This window comes from Pantherophis guttatus, chromosome 5, assembly GCF_059756535.1.
Source record: "Pantherophis guttatus breed Tessera chromosome 5, ASM5975653v1, whole genome shotgun sequence".
Lineage (NCBI taxonomy): Eukaryota > Metazoa > Chordata > Lepidosauria > Squamata > Colubridae > Pantherophis > Pantherophis guttatus.
Window position 1 is genome coordinate 105657395 of NC_142067.1, and position 21030 is coordinate 105678424.

The 21030-nt window shown below is 38.9% G+C and overlaps 1 protein-coding gene across 2 annotated transcripts in view; it reads right to left on the reverse strand.

Moving 5' to 3' along the window:
• The window catches only part of NALCN (sodium leak channel, non-selective), a 229762-nt gene that overhangs the window by 88979 nt on the left and 119753 nt on the right, over positions 1–21030 (reverse strand). For both annotated transcript variants that reach the window (XM_087871524.1, XM_087871523.1), the window contains 3 exons: positions 20013–20155; positions 13250–13354; positions 9815–9901 (listed from right to left, as the gene is read on the reverse strand). In XM_087871524.1, coding sequence (XP_087727650.1) covers positions 9815–9901; positions 13250–13354; positions 20013–20155 — 335 coding nt within the window. The remainder of the gene's footprint in view (positions 1–9814; positions 9902–13249; positions 13355–20012; positions 20156–21030) is intronic.

Below are 21030 nucleotides of genomic sequence, written 5' to 3' on the forward strand. Positions count from 1 at the left end.
CTTCCTTTTTTTCCTAAGGTAATGCCAATTAAAATATCCCTGCAATCCTTGACTAAGGATAATTAATCTTCTATGAAAGGAGAGTACTTGTGAAACAACTTTGCCACCTAAGCTCAACTTTAGGCTGTTGAGGGACATTTTTCTCTTCCTTTACACACCTCAGTAAACTGGCTCAGCTGGGTACTCCAACAATGTTCCATCAAATTCTGTGCTCTGTTACTGCTTAAAGGTGCCAATTTGGTGGACCTGTCTGATAACCATGGATGACTGATTCTTAAGAGAGAGACTATGAATCAGGAAAACTATCTTTTAACTTGGAAGGAAAAAAATCTAAATCCTCAGAGTGAAGAAAATGGAGAGAGAAAGAGAGAGATGTACACTCAGAGAAAACTGTCACTTGCAAGTAAAGAAAGGAAAGTGCTAGAGAGTAGCTGAATGTGCATCTGAATTTTAGCATGAAAGTTTTTGGAGAGTAGGAAGATTGGGAGAAAATATTTTCCCAATAATTCAAGGACTTTTGAGATTGAAACTCAGATTATCCTCACTCCACCTCCTTTTTAGTTTCAAGTAGCAATTCTGATCAGTAATTTGAGGTTGCTATGGTGTCACTTTAAATAACTCATTCTTTTCTACGAAAAATTCTTAGCATTGTCTTGAAATAAAAACAGGCCCACATATAAAAGGTTATTATTTCAAAGAAATCAAGGCAATTTAGCTGCCTCTTCCAATGTGGGATTCAAAGCAATAAAATATGTAAGGGAGGAGTGGTTCTGAACAAGGATACTATATGATTCCCCAAATCAGACAATTTTACAGAATGCAGTTTATACAAACTTAAAGTAATCAAAATCACTTTTGTTCAGCTGCAAATAAATGGAAGGATTACTTATTCTGCTAGGGTGGCAGAGTTTCACTGCAGGGAAATAACTGTTTTTCCAATTGTTAAAAACTTCAGAGGTCATATAATATACATATTTTAAAAGGACAATACATTAAAGAATTTCAACATATACGCATATAATTCACTCTGTGCAGTACAAAAGACTGAAAATCTAAGGTTTTTTCCCTCCTACTTTTTGAGTTAGATATTTGGCAGTTTGCTTGGTGATCCAATTATCTTCACATAAAGGTCCTATCTATTCTGAGAATCACTAGTTGCTGCCTTGTCAAATTTAGCTTTTACATTTTAGAGTTGTCAAAATCACGTAACTCACAAGTATGAAAGGATAGGGAGAATTTATGATCTTCTAAATATTTTTTTCTTAAAAATTTGGGAATGAAAAAGAATCTTCACGTCTTCTTAATGCAGACAATTATTTCATGTTTTTAAAAATATATCCATTACTATGAGAATTAAGTAGACATATTCAGAGAAAATACCGATACCAAACAGCCCCTGTTCAATTAGAACAACACAAAAATCTTTGACCACACTACCATCTGCCACGCTCGTGAGTTCATTGATGCCTGGCTCGCCAGAAGCAATTTCATCAACAGACACCTTGACCTACAACGAGCCTACGAACCTCTCAGAATCCAAATCAACCACACAGACAACCAGAGATAGCACTGACCTTCAACCAACCCACGCAAGCCAACCAGCAGTTCACCTCCCAATGATCCTGACCTGATGTAACCTCCCTATCACAAGACCCATCACAAGACTCACTGATGACTTACACAAGACCCATTACAAGATCCTCACTTGACACACCTATACCTGAAACCCTTATAAACAAAAGAACACTGACACTGACATCCCCTAAACTCCACTGAAGATGTTACCTAACCTGGTAATGAAACCAACCCACAAGCTTGGGGAATGAACCTTCACCCTCAAAACAAAAGCAGCAAGGAGTATGAAAGCTGCAGTGAATTGTGCTTTGCCGTGAGCACTTGATAAGCAAGAGAATATAATTTATAGTTTTAAATAAATAAATAAAGCTTATTTATTCATCGGGTTATAGCTGCTCAGAGCTGGTGGCCTGGAGTGGGCTCTAAGCTCTGTAAAAGTAAACACATACATAATGCAGACTAATTAGAATAAACATTCTTAATTTTAGAATTCTTTTCAATGCTGAGATAATCTTCTGGTTTACCCGGTGGTCATTTGTAGTTTTAAACTATTTTTGAGTCATGCTGGATTTTAGGAGAATTCAGCAGCACCATTAGAATTAAATGTTAATTTCATCTACAAAGCTTGATCTGTAGGTTAACTACATCCAATATTTCAAACCTCATCAAGCTGAAAACAGGCATTTCAATCACACTGTAGAGTCCCCTTGACTTTTAATACAATTATAGCAATCAAGGTGTGCTGCTGACAAAATTGGTTGCATTTGTTAGACACGATAGAAGATGGGTTTGGATAAAATGGAAAGTTGAGTGTGTACACAAAGAAAAATTAGAATGCAGTAAGCGAAAATGAAAATCTTAATAAGGATATGTACTACATGCCTGTTACATCCATTTTTCCGGTTTAAGAAAATAATCCCAAATAGCTACAAGACAGTGTTATACCAAAATAAGCTAAATTAGTTGATTAAGGATGGCTAATTAAAGATGGCTACCACCAAGTAATAGATGGTTAAATTGTCATCCTGTCCATTCATCCATTCACACAGACATCTTGGAACAAGCTCTACCAAACTCAATGGTCTATGTTTAATATATATGCACAGTATGAGACTGTTCTGTTAGTTCTACCGAAGACCAGCAGTGTTGTAAAAGTAACAAAGCACAGATCCATCCATCCTTCAGGAGAAATGGAAAAATGTGTTTAATATATAGTTTATATATGTATATAGGACAGGACAGGATTTTCGTATAGGCTAACTAGGCTTCAGCCTAGGGCCTCAAGATCAAGAGGGGCCTACATTCAAATTGTTAGCAAAATTAAAATTACACTTTCACTATAGGTGAAAGGGCCTCATAAGTGGAATAGCCTAGGGCCTCTTTTCATCTAAATCTGGCCCTGATATAGGAAGATGAAGCTTATGGCTGCAGATGTCTGCAGTTTCATTTTTGCCCAACACCTGCAAAGCAGATTGTTGCTTTGGATAGAGTCAGTCATACCATTAAGGAGACTGAGGAAACTGCCTCCAGCAACGGTAAGAATTGCTTTTGGCTGTTCCTCAAATGCCCCTCACAGAATCAGTCTACTCATCTGCTGGAGTTCAGTCTTTCCTAGCTCAGGTGAGCACACTGTGTTCAGGTTTAAAAATATTTTTTTTAAATGAGCATTGTAACTTTTATCCCTCTTGTCTCATAACTGTGACAGTGTACAATAAAAATGTAAGAACTATTTCTCCAATACTGGTTTTGCTTTGCTTTGCTTGTGTCTTTTTAAGAAAACGAGTTTGCCTACACTTCAAAGGGTTGGGTTATAAACTGGGCAATATCTCTATAACTCTCCCACAAATGAACTCAAAGTCATTTAGGGTTGCTCCAGGACTGTTCCTAATCTGAGAAAAGTATAGATATATCAGTACTGTAATGGATAACACAAGGGTGGTCCCCCTTTAGCATGGCAATGTCATTGAGCCTCTTACATTTCTGGAGCAAGTATGTATGTAAGTAAGTATGTATGTATGTATGTATGTATGTATGTATGTATGTATGTATCTATCTATCTATCTATCTATCTATCTATCTATCTATCTATCTATCTATCTACTTACTTATTTGTAACACATCTGCTGATTTAACAAAAAATGATCTCTCCTTCAAAGTGTACATTCTGAAAGTGTACATTCTGAATTTTAACTCATGGGAATCTGAATTTTGTCTAAATTTCAGCTGCCTCTAATTTTTGAAAGACACCAATGACTTGATCTTGAAATGACTTATGCAGTTCACTGTCATGAAAGTTTGCAGCTCAATACATAAGCAGCTAGACTGGTAAAACATAAATTTTCCCTTTCTATGCTCAAAATTTGAATTCTTCATTACTCATTGTATGATTTGTTGGAGATAGATAGAAGGTGTCTCAATAAAGATTTTCCAAAAAAAAAAAAAAAAAAGAAGGTGTCTGAAAGGCATTGTCATCAACTCAGATGACAAATCATATTGTTGGTTATTACAAGAGAATAGAATTTTGGATAGATATCTGCTTTTCACACTAAGAATGTTCTACCCATGTTATCAAAAATACATTTGGCAGCAGAAACAAAAAAGGAAGAAGAAATAGTAGTAAAACAAGGCTTTTTCTCTTCCCTTTACTAAGAGTGGAAATAATAACAGTAGCTAATCATACAAGATAAAAAATACATTATTTCCAACCGAGTCAGGAAAAGAAATTCTTTGAAGCATGGAGTTCAAATTAACTACTTTCCTGAGACACAGAACTGCAGCAGTAATTTATGGTACATATATGTGTTCCAGTGATAATATCAAAAGCAAATAATATTTCCATAAGAAATATTATTACACACACACACATATCTATACAGAAATATATGTGTTTATAGATCTCTGTATGAATGATATGTTCTTAATAAAGGGCAATTTTTAACCAGGTTCAGTCTTCAGAATGAAATATGCCAACCTGTAAAATAACCAGGAGCATCCATTGAGTTCAAAGCACAGAAGAGTTTATTATTGCTACCTGGATCAGTGGCTAAGACACTGAGCTTGTTGATCAGAAAGGTTGGCAGTTCGGCGGTTTGAATCCCTAGCGCCGCATAACGGTGTGGCTCCCATTACTTGCCCCAGCTTCTGCCAACCTAGTAGTTTGAAAGCATGTAAAAATGCAAGTAGAAAAATAGGGATCACTTTGGTAGGAAGGTAACAGCGTTCCGTGCACCTTCGGCGTTTAGTCATACCAGCCACATGACCATGGAAATGTCTTTGGACAGCGCTGGCTCTTTGGCTTTGAAACTGTGATGAGCACCACCCCGTAGAGTTGGGAATGACTAGCACATATGTGCCAGGGGAACCTTTACCTTTACCTTTTATACACAGGAATCTAGTCAATTGATGGTCCAGGCTAAATTGGTGCTAAATTAGGGTCAACAGAATTCATCAGAAGCTGGACCTGGGTCTCTTGTAATGACTCTAAATCAATGTCACATTTAAATCTGATTTGCAGTTCAGCTTGTTCTTCTCATACACAACCTTATACAGTACATGGCATTAAGCTAAGAGTTTGTAAGTCATATTGTCAAATTATTCATAGAAAAAAACCAAGGTGAGATACACCTCACTTGACCTCTGCCGGGATTCACTGTATAAATGGGGCACAGTATCCTCCCCTTAGTGTGACTGTGGGGCCCCACGCTGAACTGTAGATCACATCGTGACCGTCTGTAAGTTTCTGATTTTTTTTCAAATAAACAATACTGCGCTTCAATAGATGGCCTAGACCATGGGGGTTAAACTCATGATGTGATGTTGTTGTCCTGTGATGCTTTGTGACATTTTTCCCCCTTGCGGAACTGGGGTTGGGGGTGACCTGTGCAGGCTGGCTAAAAATGAATGATTTTTTTAAAAAAGTTTTTTAAAAATCAGGTTTTTTAAAATTTAAATCGGATTTTATTTTATTTTTATCAAATTTATTTTAATAATTTTAAATATCTATTTTAATATCTATTTAAGATACCTTAATAATTTAACTTATTCAGCATGAAATGGAGCTTAGTTATATAGCATGAGGCTGTATATTCTGGAAGAGTGGGACTGTTGGTGAGTCAACAGCGGGTCAGAGGAGGAGCTGCTGCGGGAGAGAAATGACAGTTGCTCTTTAAAAATTATGATTCAAGTCAAGTTGATTTCAATCAAGCCTTTTTACTAGTGATTTAAATCGTGATTTAAATTGACTTGATTTAAATCAAATTCACCCTGGGCCTGCGCCTGATGCATCTGGTCCGTGGGCCGCCAGTTTGACACCTCTGGCCTAGACTTTGGGATCTGAATATAGATCCTTTTAATATTCATATTTTATTGTGTTTTTTTAAAATCTAGGCAAAATGTTAATATATATTGCAAGTCCATGTATGATATGCCATATGCTAAATCAATCAATCAATCGAGGTGAGATATGTTCAGGAAATGAAAAATGTATCTTCTAAAGAACAAGAAATTCTAAACAAGTTACAAGTTATGGAATATTTCACTGAAGTGTTCCAAGTTAGTGATGTTCCAATGAAACAAAAGTGCTAGAATGTTCTGTATCCAGAAGAACAACACTTGAGATGTTTCTAATATTCTAGCCAGAGAATATTCTAGTCTTGTTTTTCATCAAAAGAAAGACAGCTAACAGTTCCTGATGAAAATCACCAGTCAGTCAATTTATAAAAATTCATTCATCCATCTGTTTCTCTATCCCTTCCCAACATTCTGGCATTTTTTTCTTTGTCATGTAGCAGTGTTAACAGGTGGGAAAGTGAAATTGAGACTTGTATTCTTTTTAAAAGAACAGGCTAATGTACATTTATTTCAATTACATGATTACATGCCTGATACTAGGCAGGGTAGGATAACCTGCCTGAAGGTCAAAGAGAAAAATGAATGCCAGTCTATGCATGGTGATATTTTTAATCTTTTTATACTGTTAATGTAGGTTGCCTAAGTCTTGTAACAGTCAGATTTAGCATGGTTTATTTAGAGGAAAGTGGGTTGAACAGAGAGTGCTGGGTTCTGTCTGGCTGCCTCAAAGCAAAGAGAGTTCAGATCCTACTTTCTGGAATGAAAACAAGCAAAAGAAAGATAGTTAATTCCTGCTCATAGGAAACCTCACCAACTCTCCTGCCTGCTTGCTTCAGCATATCTTAATATACTCAGCAACCCAGAACAAAACAGAGTTTTCAGCAAACAGAATAGAGTAGAGTAAAGTAGAGTAGAGTAGAGTAGCAGTGGTAGGTTGCAGTGGCGGTGGGAGGCTCTCCCCACCCACCCGGACGTCATCAAATACACTCTGCGATGCGCAGAAGCAAGGTGTGTGTGCGAGCGAAGCGAGAGCGCGATCCCGTTGCGAACCGGTAGTAAAGGTAAGTAGAACCCACCCCTGATCCCCCCACCTTTTAAAGAACTGAAGAGGCTTCTTGGATAAGAAAAGAAACGTTTTAAAAAAAACAACTAAAGAAAATCCAATTGCCTTTTGGAAAAAACACCTTTAGGTTTAGAGTATAGTCCCTCATCAACCGCCATTTTTGACATGGGACTTCCCTCCGTCAATACTGAATATATGAGCTCCTTATTCCAGCTACATTTTCTATTACAGAGTTCTCAGGCAAAATAGACATTGCATTTTTATTTGGTCCGGGCTTTCCCCCTACTGATTTCACCTGAACATCCAACGCAGAACAAAATCAAGCATTATCAAAGCTATTTGCTGGAAGACATATACCTGGTAATTTGATTACTACAGTCTTGCTACGTTTGTGCTTTGAAGTACTATGGCTTCATTAAGCATCTTTTCCTACATATCTATGAAGCAAGGCATACCTTTCTTTTCAGAAATGTTCTCTTCAGGTACATGATGCTTACCTTTGATAAATGTTTGTATAAGGGTTGGCTAAAGAAACCATATAAAAGTAAATATAAAAATTCTGGGCATGCATTATTCATGATTTAAGATAAGACTACACTCATTTTCTAAAGTCTTTTTATTTCAAATTGAGTCAAAATAAAATACAAATTACATATGTCTTTAGTCTTTAGATGTTTTGAAGTCACCAAAAATCTTGTAACCAGCGAAGGCCTAATGAAAACATTAATAGCAAATTCTCTTCCCTTCTGCCATTCATTGCAATGTGTTCTATAAGTACTGATTCCAAGATATGACACTGATTGTACAAACTTATTTTAACAGCTGTTCTGATGTAATCTGCATGACTGCGTGGCTGAATTTTTTACAGTACTTGTAACCCAGCATCTCAAAGTACTTGTAATCCAGCATCTCAAAGAAATCAGCTATTTTAACCCAGATTGGATCTATTCTTTTAGTATTAAAAATGTTCTGAAGAAGAGATATAACAAAAATCTGTTATGCAATTCTTTGACATTACAGTGCCATAGTGTGTCAAATTTGTGTAAGTTAGCACAGACTTGGGAAAGTTGTATAAAAACACCATAGAGCTGGCTGCATTAAAAAAAATCCTAATAAATTGAATTTACCATACATTGTAGGAGATAATGTAAATACTTTTGTCTAGCAATCTAAATGACTCTTTTAGATGTGGACTTCACCAAACAGGCATCAATATTAACCTGACTATTTACTTTGCAATAAAAGCTGGAGGAACTCTGTTGCATCCAACAAATTAAGATCTGATACTGACAGAGACATAGATCATGAACTTATTGTTAATTTCTAATTTAAGGAAGAAGAAAGCAAACAGTATTATAAGAACTCAGTGAAGGAGTTACTAGCAGACAGAACTGACAGGTGAAGGAGTAAAACATCATAAGATGTCATTTATTGGGACATAAAAAGTTAGCAGTGACTGAAGAATAAAAACAGATAATACTGTGTAGAAAGAATATATCAAGGCAGGTAGTTTAATTTTTAACAAGTTTAACAGGGCTAGATATATAAATTGTAAAGAAAACCAAATGATTTTTTAAAAAAATCTATATTTAAAAAAGTAGGGGAAAGGGACATTTAAAAAAAATAAAACCATCTGCTTTATAATGTAATGGAATAAAATAATAAATAAGTATTACACTTTCATGAAGCTAACCCAGGTATCTCTGTCCAAAGATTATTGCTGCAGCCAGCAGCAGCTTCATCTATGTTACTAAGTCAAATCAAGGTATTTTATTACTATCATAGATCAGATCTACAATCCCAAAGGTCTACTGACATAGGTGAGGAATTACAAAAGGCATTAAATATGAGACAAGCTCTAGCACATGCAAAAAGGTGACTTTCATGAATTTGAAATGATTGTAGTTGAATTTATGTTGAATTTCTGGATGTTACTCTTCCCATTGTTCATTTACACCAGTATATTCAAGTTTACGTTAGCTTTTAGCTAGATCTAAGTCTCCACAATTCACATATGGTAAGAAGTACATCAGAGTTGAGGCAGTGTAAGAGAATTGTGCATGATATCTTCGAGATGAAGACAAAAACTCACAATGCGTGTCCAAGGATCTACTTGATTATACATATCTTGAGTTCTAGTCTCCATACTTAGATGACATGATTTTTTTCTGTTTTCTTGTTTATATTTTTTTACTTCATATATCCGACAATGGCAAGATGCTTCTAAAATGGGCATCTTCTGTTCACATGTTGTATGCCCTGAGTCTCCGGAGAGGGGAGGCATATAAATTTAATAAATCAATAAATAAAAGTAATATAATCTTTGTTGTCCTTTATATTGTTTTCAGAACAGGGGAAAGCATACACTCTAAATCAGGGGTGTCAAACTCACGTGGTCATGGCAGTGTCACATGACATATCGGGACTTTCCCCCCCTTCGCTAAACTGGGTGGGGGCGTGGCCAGCGCTAGATGCACCCAGCCCGCAGGCCGGGAGTTTGACAGCCCTGCTCTAAATCAACTACGTTTTAAGAAACTGATTTTTCTCTAACATGCCAATCGTAATTATATCTATATGTCTAACATAATAAGAATTGGGTAGAGGTCTCTATGGAAACTTGGAGACAGATTTAGAGAAAGGGAAAGAATTTGTTTATAGCATGCAAAAAATAAAATGCTCAAAAATCCACACGAATGTACATTAAACTTCGACCAATTTCTAACTTTATATTGTGACTATGGGGAATTTTAAATTACTGTCAATTTCAAACAGCAAGATCACCACTTGGTTTGCTACATTGGTAGCTTTATTTAGAAATCAACGTACCTGCAGACATGCTGGTGCTCTTCCTTGAGGCTTATTCACATCAACATCTACCAGCTGCCATCCTCCTGTAGCATCTTCATGAAACATCTGGAGGGGGAAAACACTTGTCAGAATCTATTTATGTGCTCAGATCTACAAACAAAACGGGTGATGTTTATTTTGTGACCATCCTCTTCTCTACATTGCATTCTTTTCTTCTCAGAAATCTCTTGTTATTACAGAGAATGCAGTGCAGACTCCATTGATTTCATACTATATTATTCCACCGCCTTTGTCCTTGAATTGTCACTGATTTCTAGTTACAGATTTTATGGCTGGGGCTGAACATAGGACCTGCAAACAGGAATCAGTTCAATTTCTTGCACGAGGAATTCTTCCATGCAGAAAACTGCACACAATGCACATGAAATAGCCATGTCTGGCAACAGAACACAGATTATTACAGAATACTAAAAATGTGCACTTTTTGCAGTAATGTACTGCAATGAAACATAGAGTGCTTAAGAAATAATGTCATGGCTTCATATAAGCCATGTTTCCTTGCTTATTCTCCTCTCCAGCACGATGTTAAGGTGGCTAAAAATGCATCCTTCCTTCTCTAATTTGCTTAAAACCAACTATTTTGTTGGAAAAGGGCCAGAATGAGAAGGAAGCAGGCTGTCTCGGGCCTTTTTCATAACCACTCTTGCTATTATCATCAATTACTCCTAGAAGTTTGTTGCTTTTGAAATAATCTAGTATTTTTTTTGAAGAGTCAACAAATAAATAAATGAATAAATAAAAAAAGATTTGTATGGCTGCCCATGTAAAAACACAACACTGCGTGGCTCAAATATTGGTACTGCTTGTGAGGCTTGTTAGCCTGAGAGGGGGATAGAAATAATTCAAATGAATGAATGAATGAATGAATGAATGAATGAATGAATGAATGAATCTATGTAAATGTTAAGGGTTATCCGCTGAATTATGAATATTAGTTATTGTATAATTACTACCCATAACAAGATAAATTGCATACTGCAACTTAATTGGAAGAATGTGTAGGGTAGAAACATTACATAATGTTTATTTATTTATTTATTTATTATTATTTATTTATTGAATTTCTATACCGCCCTACTCCCGAAGGACTCAGGGCGGTGAACAGCCATGAAATAAAACACATAAATATACAAAATTTAAAATCGAATAAAATGAATTAAATAAATTTGGCTGAATTGATACCCATAATTTAAAATACCCATATTTTAAAATACAGTAAAAATTTAAAATTTACACTTAAAAGGGAGAAGATTTAGGCGAGGCCGGCTTGATGAAATAAAAGAGTCTTCAGCTCGCGGTGGAAGGTGCGCAGATCCGGAATCCTCCGTCATCTCTGGGGGGAGCTCATTCCAGATCGTCGGTGCCCCCACAGAGAAGGCTCTCCCCCTAGGGGCCGACAGCTGACATTGTTTGGCCGACGGCACCTGGAGGAGCCCCTCTCTGTGGGAGCGTACTGGTCGGTGGGAGGCTATTGATGGTAGTAGGCGGTCCTGTAAGTAACCAGGTCCTAAGCCATGGAGCGCTTTAAAGGTGGTAACCAGAACCTTGAAGCGCACCCGGAAGACCACCGGGAGCCAGTGCAGCTCGCGCAGAAGAGGTGTTACATGGGAGCTCCACGCTGCTCCCATAACCACCTGCGCGGCCGCACTCTGTGCCAGTTGGAGCCTCCGGGTGCACCTCAAGGGGAGCCCCATGTAGAGAGCGTTACAATAGTCCAGACGAGAGGTGACGAGGGCATGAGTGACTGTGCGTAACGAGTCCCGATCTAGAAAGGGACGTAACTGGTGAATCAGGCGAACCTGATGAAAAATCCTCCCGGTCACGGCCGTCAAGTGCTCTTCTAAAGACAGCCGTGAATCCAGGAGGACGCCCAAGTTACAAGCCCTTTCCGTGGGGGCCAATGATTCGCCCCCAATAGCCAGCGATGGCGCCAGCTTACTATATCGGGATGTCGGAAACCACAGCCACTCGGTCTTGGATGGGTTGAGCCTGAGCCTGTTTCTCCCCATCCAGATCCGTACGGCCTCCAGGCACTGGGACATCACTTCAAGGGCATCGTTGGGGTGGTCCGGGGTGGAGATGTACAGCTGGGTGTCATCAGCGTACAGATGGTACTTCACCCCGAAACCACGGATGATCTCGCCCAGCGGCTTTACATAAGTGTTGAACAAAAGGGGCGAGAGAACCGATCCCTGCGGCACCCCACATATAAGGGGCCTCGGGGTCGATCTCTGCCCCCCTGTCAACACAGACTGCGACCGGTCAGAGAGAAAGGAGGAGAACCACCGTAAAACGGTGCCTCCCACCCCCAACCCTTCCAGCCGGTGCAGCATGATACCATGGTCGATGGTATCAAAAGCCGCTGAGAGGTCTAACAGGACCAGGACAGAGGAACAACCCCTGTCCCGAGCCCTCCAGAGATCATCAACCAACACGACCAATGCCGTTTCCGTGCTGTACCCAGGCCTGAAGCCCGACTGGAACGGATCTAGATACGACGCTTCATCCAGGTACTGGGGAAGCTGTCACGCAACCACACTCTCAACAACCTTGAAACAAAGTTTACATGATAAAATTTGATAAAACTTTGTTTGAAACAAAGTTTACATGATAAAATATAGGCTATTCAATATGTGAAAATCAATTAGGAGGGAAGCTGCCCACAAACCCACAAAAGCACTACCAAAAAAGCAAAACAAAACCACCCCACCCCCAAAACCCAGCGAAAACCAAAAGATACCTCACTATGAAAGAAAGATAATTTACAGAGTCAACTGCAAGATTGCAGCCGACACTACATTGGACAAACAGGATTAATCAATTACAGCAAGGATGAAGATACACAGAATGCAATGAAGAACAAACACCAAAAATACCCTTTAACTATTTACCCTCTCAAAATGAACCACAAATTTGAGTGGGAAAATAGAAGAAAAATTGACCAGATAAATTGCAGAAGAGCCAGATAACACAATGAGGTTTCAAAGCCCATTCGTTATTAATACTGATGATGTTACCTAGTTTGGTAATGAAACGTCTGCCAGAAAACAACCAAGCTCAGAGAACAACAAGAACCTCTTATTTTAAACCTGAACTACAAATATTCTCCTTTATTGGAGCCAGATAATTCCTGAAAGTGCCAATAAGAGAACAAGACATGATTTATCACCAAGGTATGTAATCCAAACCATTCACAATACATTAATAATCAGGATAGAATTAACATTAGGTCAGGTCACCAATCAAAACACACTTTCCAAGAAGCCTCAAATCATCAGCCAAACCCAGAGAAATTAAACACACACACACACACTATTAGTGGCTTTAGACAAATAAAAGCTAATGTTTACCACACACATTCCTTTGTCTATATAAACATTTAGCCATGTTTACCTGAGTAGTTGCAGTTGAAGTTGTACTGCTTCTGGAACCCCACATCTGTTGAAACTGCACACGGATTTCAGCAAATGTTTCAATGATGACAGCAATAAATACGTTCTATAAAAGAAGGAACATATATGTAAGGAGGCAGACAAGGATTATTTTCAAAGCCTGCTTAATTGGATCCATCACCACAACAGCACTCAACAAGGCCATTACTCTAGGTGCCTAGGAGAATCTCTTTTTGTTTTAAATAATAAATAATATTTATTGTGCTACTCGCTATTCTGCTTCCTCCGTCGCTATGCAAGACACCATATTTCATTTATTTTCAATATAACAACACAATATTTTCCACTAGAATGAAGATGAAGAATATGAATAGCATCAGCACAAGAAAGAAAAATAATATTAAACATGGGGCAAAATCAAACCCAGGAGGAAGCACTGAAAGAGGTCAGAACTTTAGAAAAACAATAGAAGTTCTAGAAAAACTAAAAGGAAGGAAGGAAGGAAGGAAAGGGTGCTGGATGAAGTACAAATGAGTGAGGTACAGACTTTCTTCTGTTCTAATGAATATGTTCAATTGGGAAAGTGAAAAGCTTTCTTGCTTGGAAGTTGGGGAACAACTAGAAGCAAGATGAGTACAGACCAACAATAGCCCTTGTCTATCTTTCAATAAGAGGGGACGCAGTGGCTCAGTGGCTAAGATACTGAGCTTGTCAATCAGAAGGTTGGCAGTTCAGCGGTTCAAATCTCTAGTGCTGCGTAATGGAGTGAGCTTCCGTTACTTGTCCCAGCTTTTGCCAACCTAGTAGTTTGAAAGCACGTAAAAAATGAAACTAGAAAAATAGGGACCACTTTGGTGGGAAGGTAACAACTTTCTGTGCACCTTTGGCATCGAGTCATGCTGGCCTCATGACCACAGAGACATCTTTGGACAGCACTGGCTCTTCAGCGTAGAAACGGAGATGAGTACCGCCCCTAGAGCCGGAAATGACTAGCATGCATGTGTGGGGAACCTGTTGTGGTCCGCCAGCAGCCGGCGGAGCTGACAGCGAAGTCGGACAGCGATGAGGCTGAGGAAGAACAGGGGCCAGTCTTGGAGGCTGGGGAAGGCCCGGATGAGGGTTCTGCGTTGGAGGCAGAGATGGGGCCAGGGCCATCGGGGAATGAGGTGCGGACTCTGGAGCCTCCAGAGGCTGACAGTAGAGAGGCAGAGGAACAGGAGGAGCCTGTTCCTAGTGCACGTATGAGAAGAGCTGCCAGAAGGCAAGAGCAGCTACAGCAAAGAGAATGACTCGGGAGTAGGGCTAAGAGATGATTGGCTCCTCCCATAAGGCTTAAAAGGCCAGCAATGGCTCTTGGGCTCTTTCTCAGAAAACAACATTGATAGACTTGATCTTGTCTTGCTGCACTTATCTCTTGTCGGTGTCTTCTCCTTCTGAACTTTTGCCAAGAGAAGCCTTTGGCAGTTTGCCTAATTATACCAAGGTTGGTGATTAGACTGAAAAATTTGATTTAGTTTGGACTACGCTGAGAATGAGTTAATTCTCAGCTGTTCTAATAAAGTCTGTTTGTTTTGGAACTGTTTGCATCTAATACTACCTACTTGGGCCTGGGTCACAACAGAACCTTTACCTTTAGTTTACATTTCAATAACTGTGCTTGACTTGATTAAAACTTTGGTTGATTGAAATTTCTGACCAATTAATTACTGCTAATAGTGCTATTTGATTTACTTTGATGTGTTTTATTGGAGTGCTGAACATTACCAGCAGTGGTGAAATTTTCCGCGGATTGCCACTGGTTTGCTGCCCGCACATGCGCAGTGCACGCCAAATGCGTGCTTCGCACGGAAAAAAGAGGCTTAACAAGGTAGGTAGAACAGTGAGGGGGGGAACAGCAGTGCCACGTGATTTAGATTCACTAGAAAGCAAGATTTCATGCTTTCTGGCAAATATAAATCATTTAGGCACTGCTGATTGTCGGAAATACCGGTTCGGATAAACTAGTAGCTTTTTTTTTTACTACCGGTTTGCCTGAACTGGTAGCTTTTATCACTACCGATTTGCCCAAACTGGTGCGAACTGGTAGCATTTCACCCCTGACCACCAGTCACTTTCCATCAAATGGGTGGCTATATAAACAAACAAACATATACAATATAAACACATTATAGTAAAATGAATGAGTTAATAGTCTCCCTTGAAAAATAGTGATATGCTCTCAGGAATTCATTTTTTGCAGAGTAGCTAAAGGCTGCGAAGCTCAAAAAGAAAACCCGAATGAAAAGAAGTAAAAACTTTATTGCTGTAATAATAAATTGGGCTGAGGAAATGTAATTGCTAAAGAGAATGAAAAGGCAGAGCAGTCTACAATAAAAAATGGAGAAAAATCTGCCCCTAAGTGATTTTCTGCTTCAGAGCAGGCATTTCATTTTCTCAGATGGGTTTACAATTACCTAAATATAGTGCTAACTCCGGCATGCTACAACCTAGTTGATAGTTAAAAATGAGATGCACAAGGCAAGATGGTACAAAGGATGAGTGATAATGCGGCCTCTTATCCAGCTTACACTGCCAGGTTTATGATAGTGGCTTGAAAGTTATCTCCTGGCCTTACGGTTACTGTGAATATAAGAGAATCACACCGGATTGTAAATGTTCCACTTTGTTATTGATGATTATCAGAATAAAAGAATTTCTTAGGATATTTCAAATGGTCTCTCTCCCTCTGGATTTTTGGTGAAGAATATATTCATCCCCTGTTGAAGCTTGGGAAGAAAATTATGGCTTATGTGAGAGAATATGCCTAGTCTCAGATAAGATGCTGCGTATGTCATTCACAAGGTCAATTGCTAATACAGTTAATCCTCCCAAGGATTGGGAAGAGAGGAGAGGGAAGAGCTGAAGCAGAAAATGACATGGAAGAAGTAGATGGTGTAAAAACACCCCCTGACTCCATCGTTTTAAATTATTCCCCAAGTTGAAAAAGATTCTCCAAAGACTTAAAATATTAAAAGCAATGTTAACGGCAGGTACAACAGTTATCAATTAAAAAGTTCACACTAGCAAAGAAGGAAAATAAATAATGAAGATACTTTTGGTATGTAAAAATACAGAGACTGGGTGGGGTTGGTTCAAGAAATGAATAGTTCAATAGAACTTAATTAAGAAACTGGAATGAGGCCAGCTGGACAAGTACAAGTCTAAGAACTGGAAAAAAAATGGATTAATTCGAGTTTTCAGCACCATCACCTGACACTTCAAATAGTCTACCTTCAATGATAGCAGTGCATCAATGATAGCAGCATCTTCAATGGTAACAAAAATTAAGAGCTGGGAAACATATAACAATTGGTGCTCTCTGAGCCTGGTTGTTTTTCCTGCTAGTAAAGGTTTGTTCTCAATTTATATTCTGGTGTCTTGTTATCAGTGCTGGTGGAAGGGATCTTGGAGGTTCTTTGGTTGGGCTGTTTACGGTTAGCTTGTTTGAGGTAACTTGTAATCAGTTCCTTGATTGGGATAACTTGTTTAGCTGTGGTGCTGGAGAAGGCTCCTGCCTATTCCTCGAACAGCAAAGTTGACTAACAAGCAGGTACTGGAGAGCATAACCATTATCATCGGCAAGCAAAATCACGAAACTGCGTCTCACTTACTTGGGCCATGTCATGCGGGGGAATTCAGTAAAGGCCACCAGGCCACCAAAGAACATGGTGGCTGGACACCATCAAAGCTGACACTAGTCGGAGCATAGAAAAACTCGAAGAATTACTGCGAGATCGGAAGATGTGGAGAGACCTGGCCCACAGAATCGCCAAGGGTTATTACTTTGATAGTGAAGCACTCGCTTGGTATGGGTGGTTTTTCAGTACATTTGTGTTTCCAGTTTGCCATCATGGTCTCTGCTGATCAGGATGTCCAGGAAAGATAGTGAGTTGTTGTTTTCCTCTTCTTCTCTAGTTAACTGGATTCCTCTGAAGATGTTGATGTTTCTGTGGGTGTTCTCTAATTGGTCCTTTTTTATTATGATGAAGGTGTCATCTACATATCTGATCCATATTTTGGGTTGTATCTGTTCTGTCCCCATACCACGCACACACCCAACCAGCCAGCCAAGGGTTAAATAAACTCTTCAAACACTCAACGTCAGTGATAAGGAACTTGGCAGCAACTCTGTGGCTGCCTGCCAAGAACTTTTACTCCGATAACACAGACAAAAATACACACAGTTTGAATAGTCCAGTTTGTAATTAAATCCACAGCAAAATAGACGTTGTGTCCAAAGGTGCAAAGTGCCTCGCCAGAGATTAGCTTTGTCCATCACAGAGTCCGAATGGCCACCACACTCCCTTTTATAGCCTGTGGGGTGTGGTCCAGTGACTCAGCTTAATCTCTGGCATGCCTCCTTTTCTGCTGCAACCGCTTGTCTCTCCGACGCTGGCTTGGGTCCAACCACAATGTTTCTTTGTCACTATCCGACGACTCGGAAACACCTGGCTCCTGGCCAATCTCTTCTCCTTCGGGAGACACCTGAGGCATTGCCAGAGAGGAGGGTCCTGGAGAGGGAGGCCTGGCCATCTCCTCTCCTTCATGTTTGGAGCCTTCTTCCTCCGATAAGATAGGCTCGGAGGACGGAGCCACAACAGTATTTCTGGAAGTGCTATGGCTTCCAGACCTTGTGTAACGACCTCCGCTATAAGTCCTGAAAGAGATGATCCCACAGATGTACCTTTAATTTGTTGGTAAGTTTGTCCACCAAACTGGAAGCATGTGGTTAGGCATAGGTTTTATGAAATCCATAATTCTGGGTGTTTCAATCTTCATGTATTTGGTTAAGTCAGGTGTGCTATGGATCAATGTGGTCATAGATTCTTTGGCTAATTCCAGATCTATCTATGGTGGTAAAAAGGGCTGTGACATCAAATGAGACCATGATTTCATCATCATCTATAGTCATGTCTCTGAATGTTTGAAGGCACTGTAGTGGGGAGTTGATGGAGTGTTTGCTTCCACTTGTAAGGTGCCCAAGCTTTTTTGTTAATTATTTTGCAACATTGTAGGTAGGGGGTCCCCGGTAATGATACAATTGGATGGAGAGCTTTTTTAGGTTTGTGTATTTTGGGGCAGCTATACACATGCAATCAGTGTTGTGTGCCTAATTATGAAGTGGTTGTATTCCTCTTGCATGATTTTTGGATATTGAACATTTGAATTATATAGTGTTTTGATTAGCTTTTATGGTTAATCGGTATATGAATAGACCAGGGATGGGTTCCACTTACTTTCGCTACTGGTTTGCAACTGGAGCAGGAGCGCTTCGATCATACGTGGCACTTCTGTACATGTGCAGAAGCTTTTGCACATGTGCAGAGTGTCCGTAATGATGTCCGGGCGGGTGGGCAGAGCATCCTGCTGCCATTACTACTGGTTCGCAAGATCCGGACCAAACCGGTAGCAACCCACCACTGGAATAGACATAATGGAAAAGACATAATGGAACTAACATTTTGGTTTAGGGGCCAAAATAAGTATAATAGTTTATATAATTGTTTCTATAAAATTCTCCATTCAGTAGAGGTTATTTCCTAGTCTTTGTACATTTGGAATCATTTGATTATCACCTTCATATTAAAGTCTCCTACCAATTCCAAATCGTCCTTATGAAAATATATTACCACTTGGATAAAATAGCAGAATCTCTTGCCACAGAACATTCCCAGTGTTTTCCTGGTCTCTTTGAAGAGTCTTCTCCCTCTTTATAATAAGATAATTCATGAATCACAGTAGTATCTAACTTATGCAAACACTGGCAACCAACACTGACATTGGCATCATTCCAAATGGTAGTTTGACTGAATGTGCCAGGAGGGGGCAGGGGGAAATGACAGTTACAAAGCTTAGAATGTGAATGCAAGGAAAATGACAGCATGGAACATTCTCAGATTAAAAAGGCAGTTTGAACAACTACTTCAGTGTAGGAGAAAAGATGCTATAGCATGTGTTACCCAGGCAGCCAGGATAAAGAACTCAATTGCATTCCTTCTACAATATGGCCATATGCCGAGTATATATCTGTATTCCACCAGACCAGTGAAATACTGTATATTCTACTGAAATTCTGGAGATCGTAGAAATTCTGAAAGCCTTGAGCTGGATATAGAAAGTTTGCCAAAGACTAATCTAGCAGTGATGGCAACTGAAATTAGCAATTTGATTTTCCAGTTAAGACCTGGGAAAGTTCCTGGGAAACATTTAAACACATTACCCTTCTGGACCATTAACATTCTTCCAATGATGACCTAGTACAGTGATCCCCAACCCCTGGTTCATGGACCAGCAATGGTTCACGGCATGCCAGATATTGTGCCGCACAAAGAAGTGAAGTCCCATCCATGGGATGCAGGCAGCACATGAAATCACGCCTCCTACAGTTCGCGGAAAAACCTCTCTGCACGGAACCGGACTCTGGTGCCCAAAAGGTTGGGGGCTACTGGCCTAGTGTAATAAGTACGATTGCTAATAGCAGCAATATACTTTTGAGAGGGTCTGTTTTATAAACAAGATATTATCTTAGCTTTCAGGATAATAACTATCTCAAAATAATGAAATCAACATTCTCCCTCCATTAACTTTCAGGATAGCAGTGTGGCCAATGCACACCTGAATTCATGCCAGAGCATCTTTTATGTCATTATTCAGATTGCTTTCTAATCTGAACCTTTCTTCTGTTTCCCCTTATTACCATTTTTATAAGGTTCTTGTTTATGTACCTTAACAAGCCAGGCAAGGAAAAAAATTAAGGTGATGAAATAGAAATAAGAGCGCCATCGGGGAAAACTGTCGATTGCTCGGTACATCAGAAAGACCCAACCTTCCTGGGATGCAGCTTCATAAACAGTAAATATGCTTGTTCCTGTAAATGATAAAAGGGGAAAAAAATGTTCTATGCAAATTAAATGAATCATTTAAAAATAAGCATCATCTCCCCTTAACATCATTTGCCTATTTATGAAACACATTTCTGTGCCCCAGAAAAGCGAATGCATTTTCCTTCTTCAATTCTTTTGATAAGCTTTCATCTGGTGTGCAAGAACAATGGTCACTATATGATTTTATGGATATATTAAATTATCTGATATTATATTAAAATATCTGCGGGTACGCTGAATTAAAAATGGTTGTTATTTATACTCATTTGTCTTTTTCTACAATTCGGGTATTTAAGCATGAATAATAATAATAATAATAATAATAATAATGATAATAATAATAATAATAAAAAATTCTAGAAAAAATAACAATATGGTTTGCCAATTGAAGTTGAATAATTACAGAGGAAGAAACCAATGGTTGTACTAATATTATAGGATCCCTGGGAGCAATACCCAAAGGACTGCCCAAATACATGGAAATTTTGAACTTATTAGACCTGAATATCCTGAGTTGGCAAAAAAAACCCATCCTACTTGGAACTGCCTGTATATTCAGATGCTACCTTAACAGCTCTTAGGTCCTTATGACTTGAACTGTTACATTTTTACCAGCTCCAGACTGTGAATCAAATTGAAGATTAACCATAATAATAAATTCTGAAATTCTGCCTACATACTCAGACATTTGACCTTAACAATTCTCAGGTCATTGGTTAGGACTTGAACTGTTAAGTTTTTACCAGTCCCAGACTGTGAATCAAATTGAAGATTAAAGCAATAATAATAATAATAATAATAATAATAATAATAATAATAATAATAATAATAATAATAACAACAACAACAACAACAACAA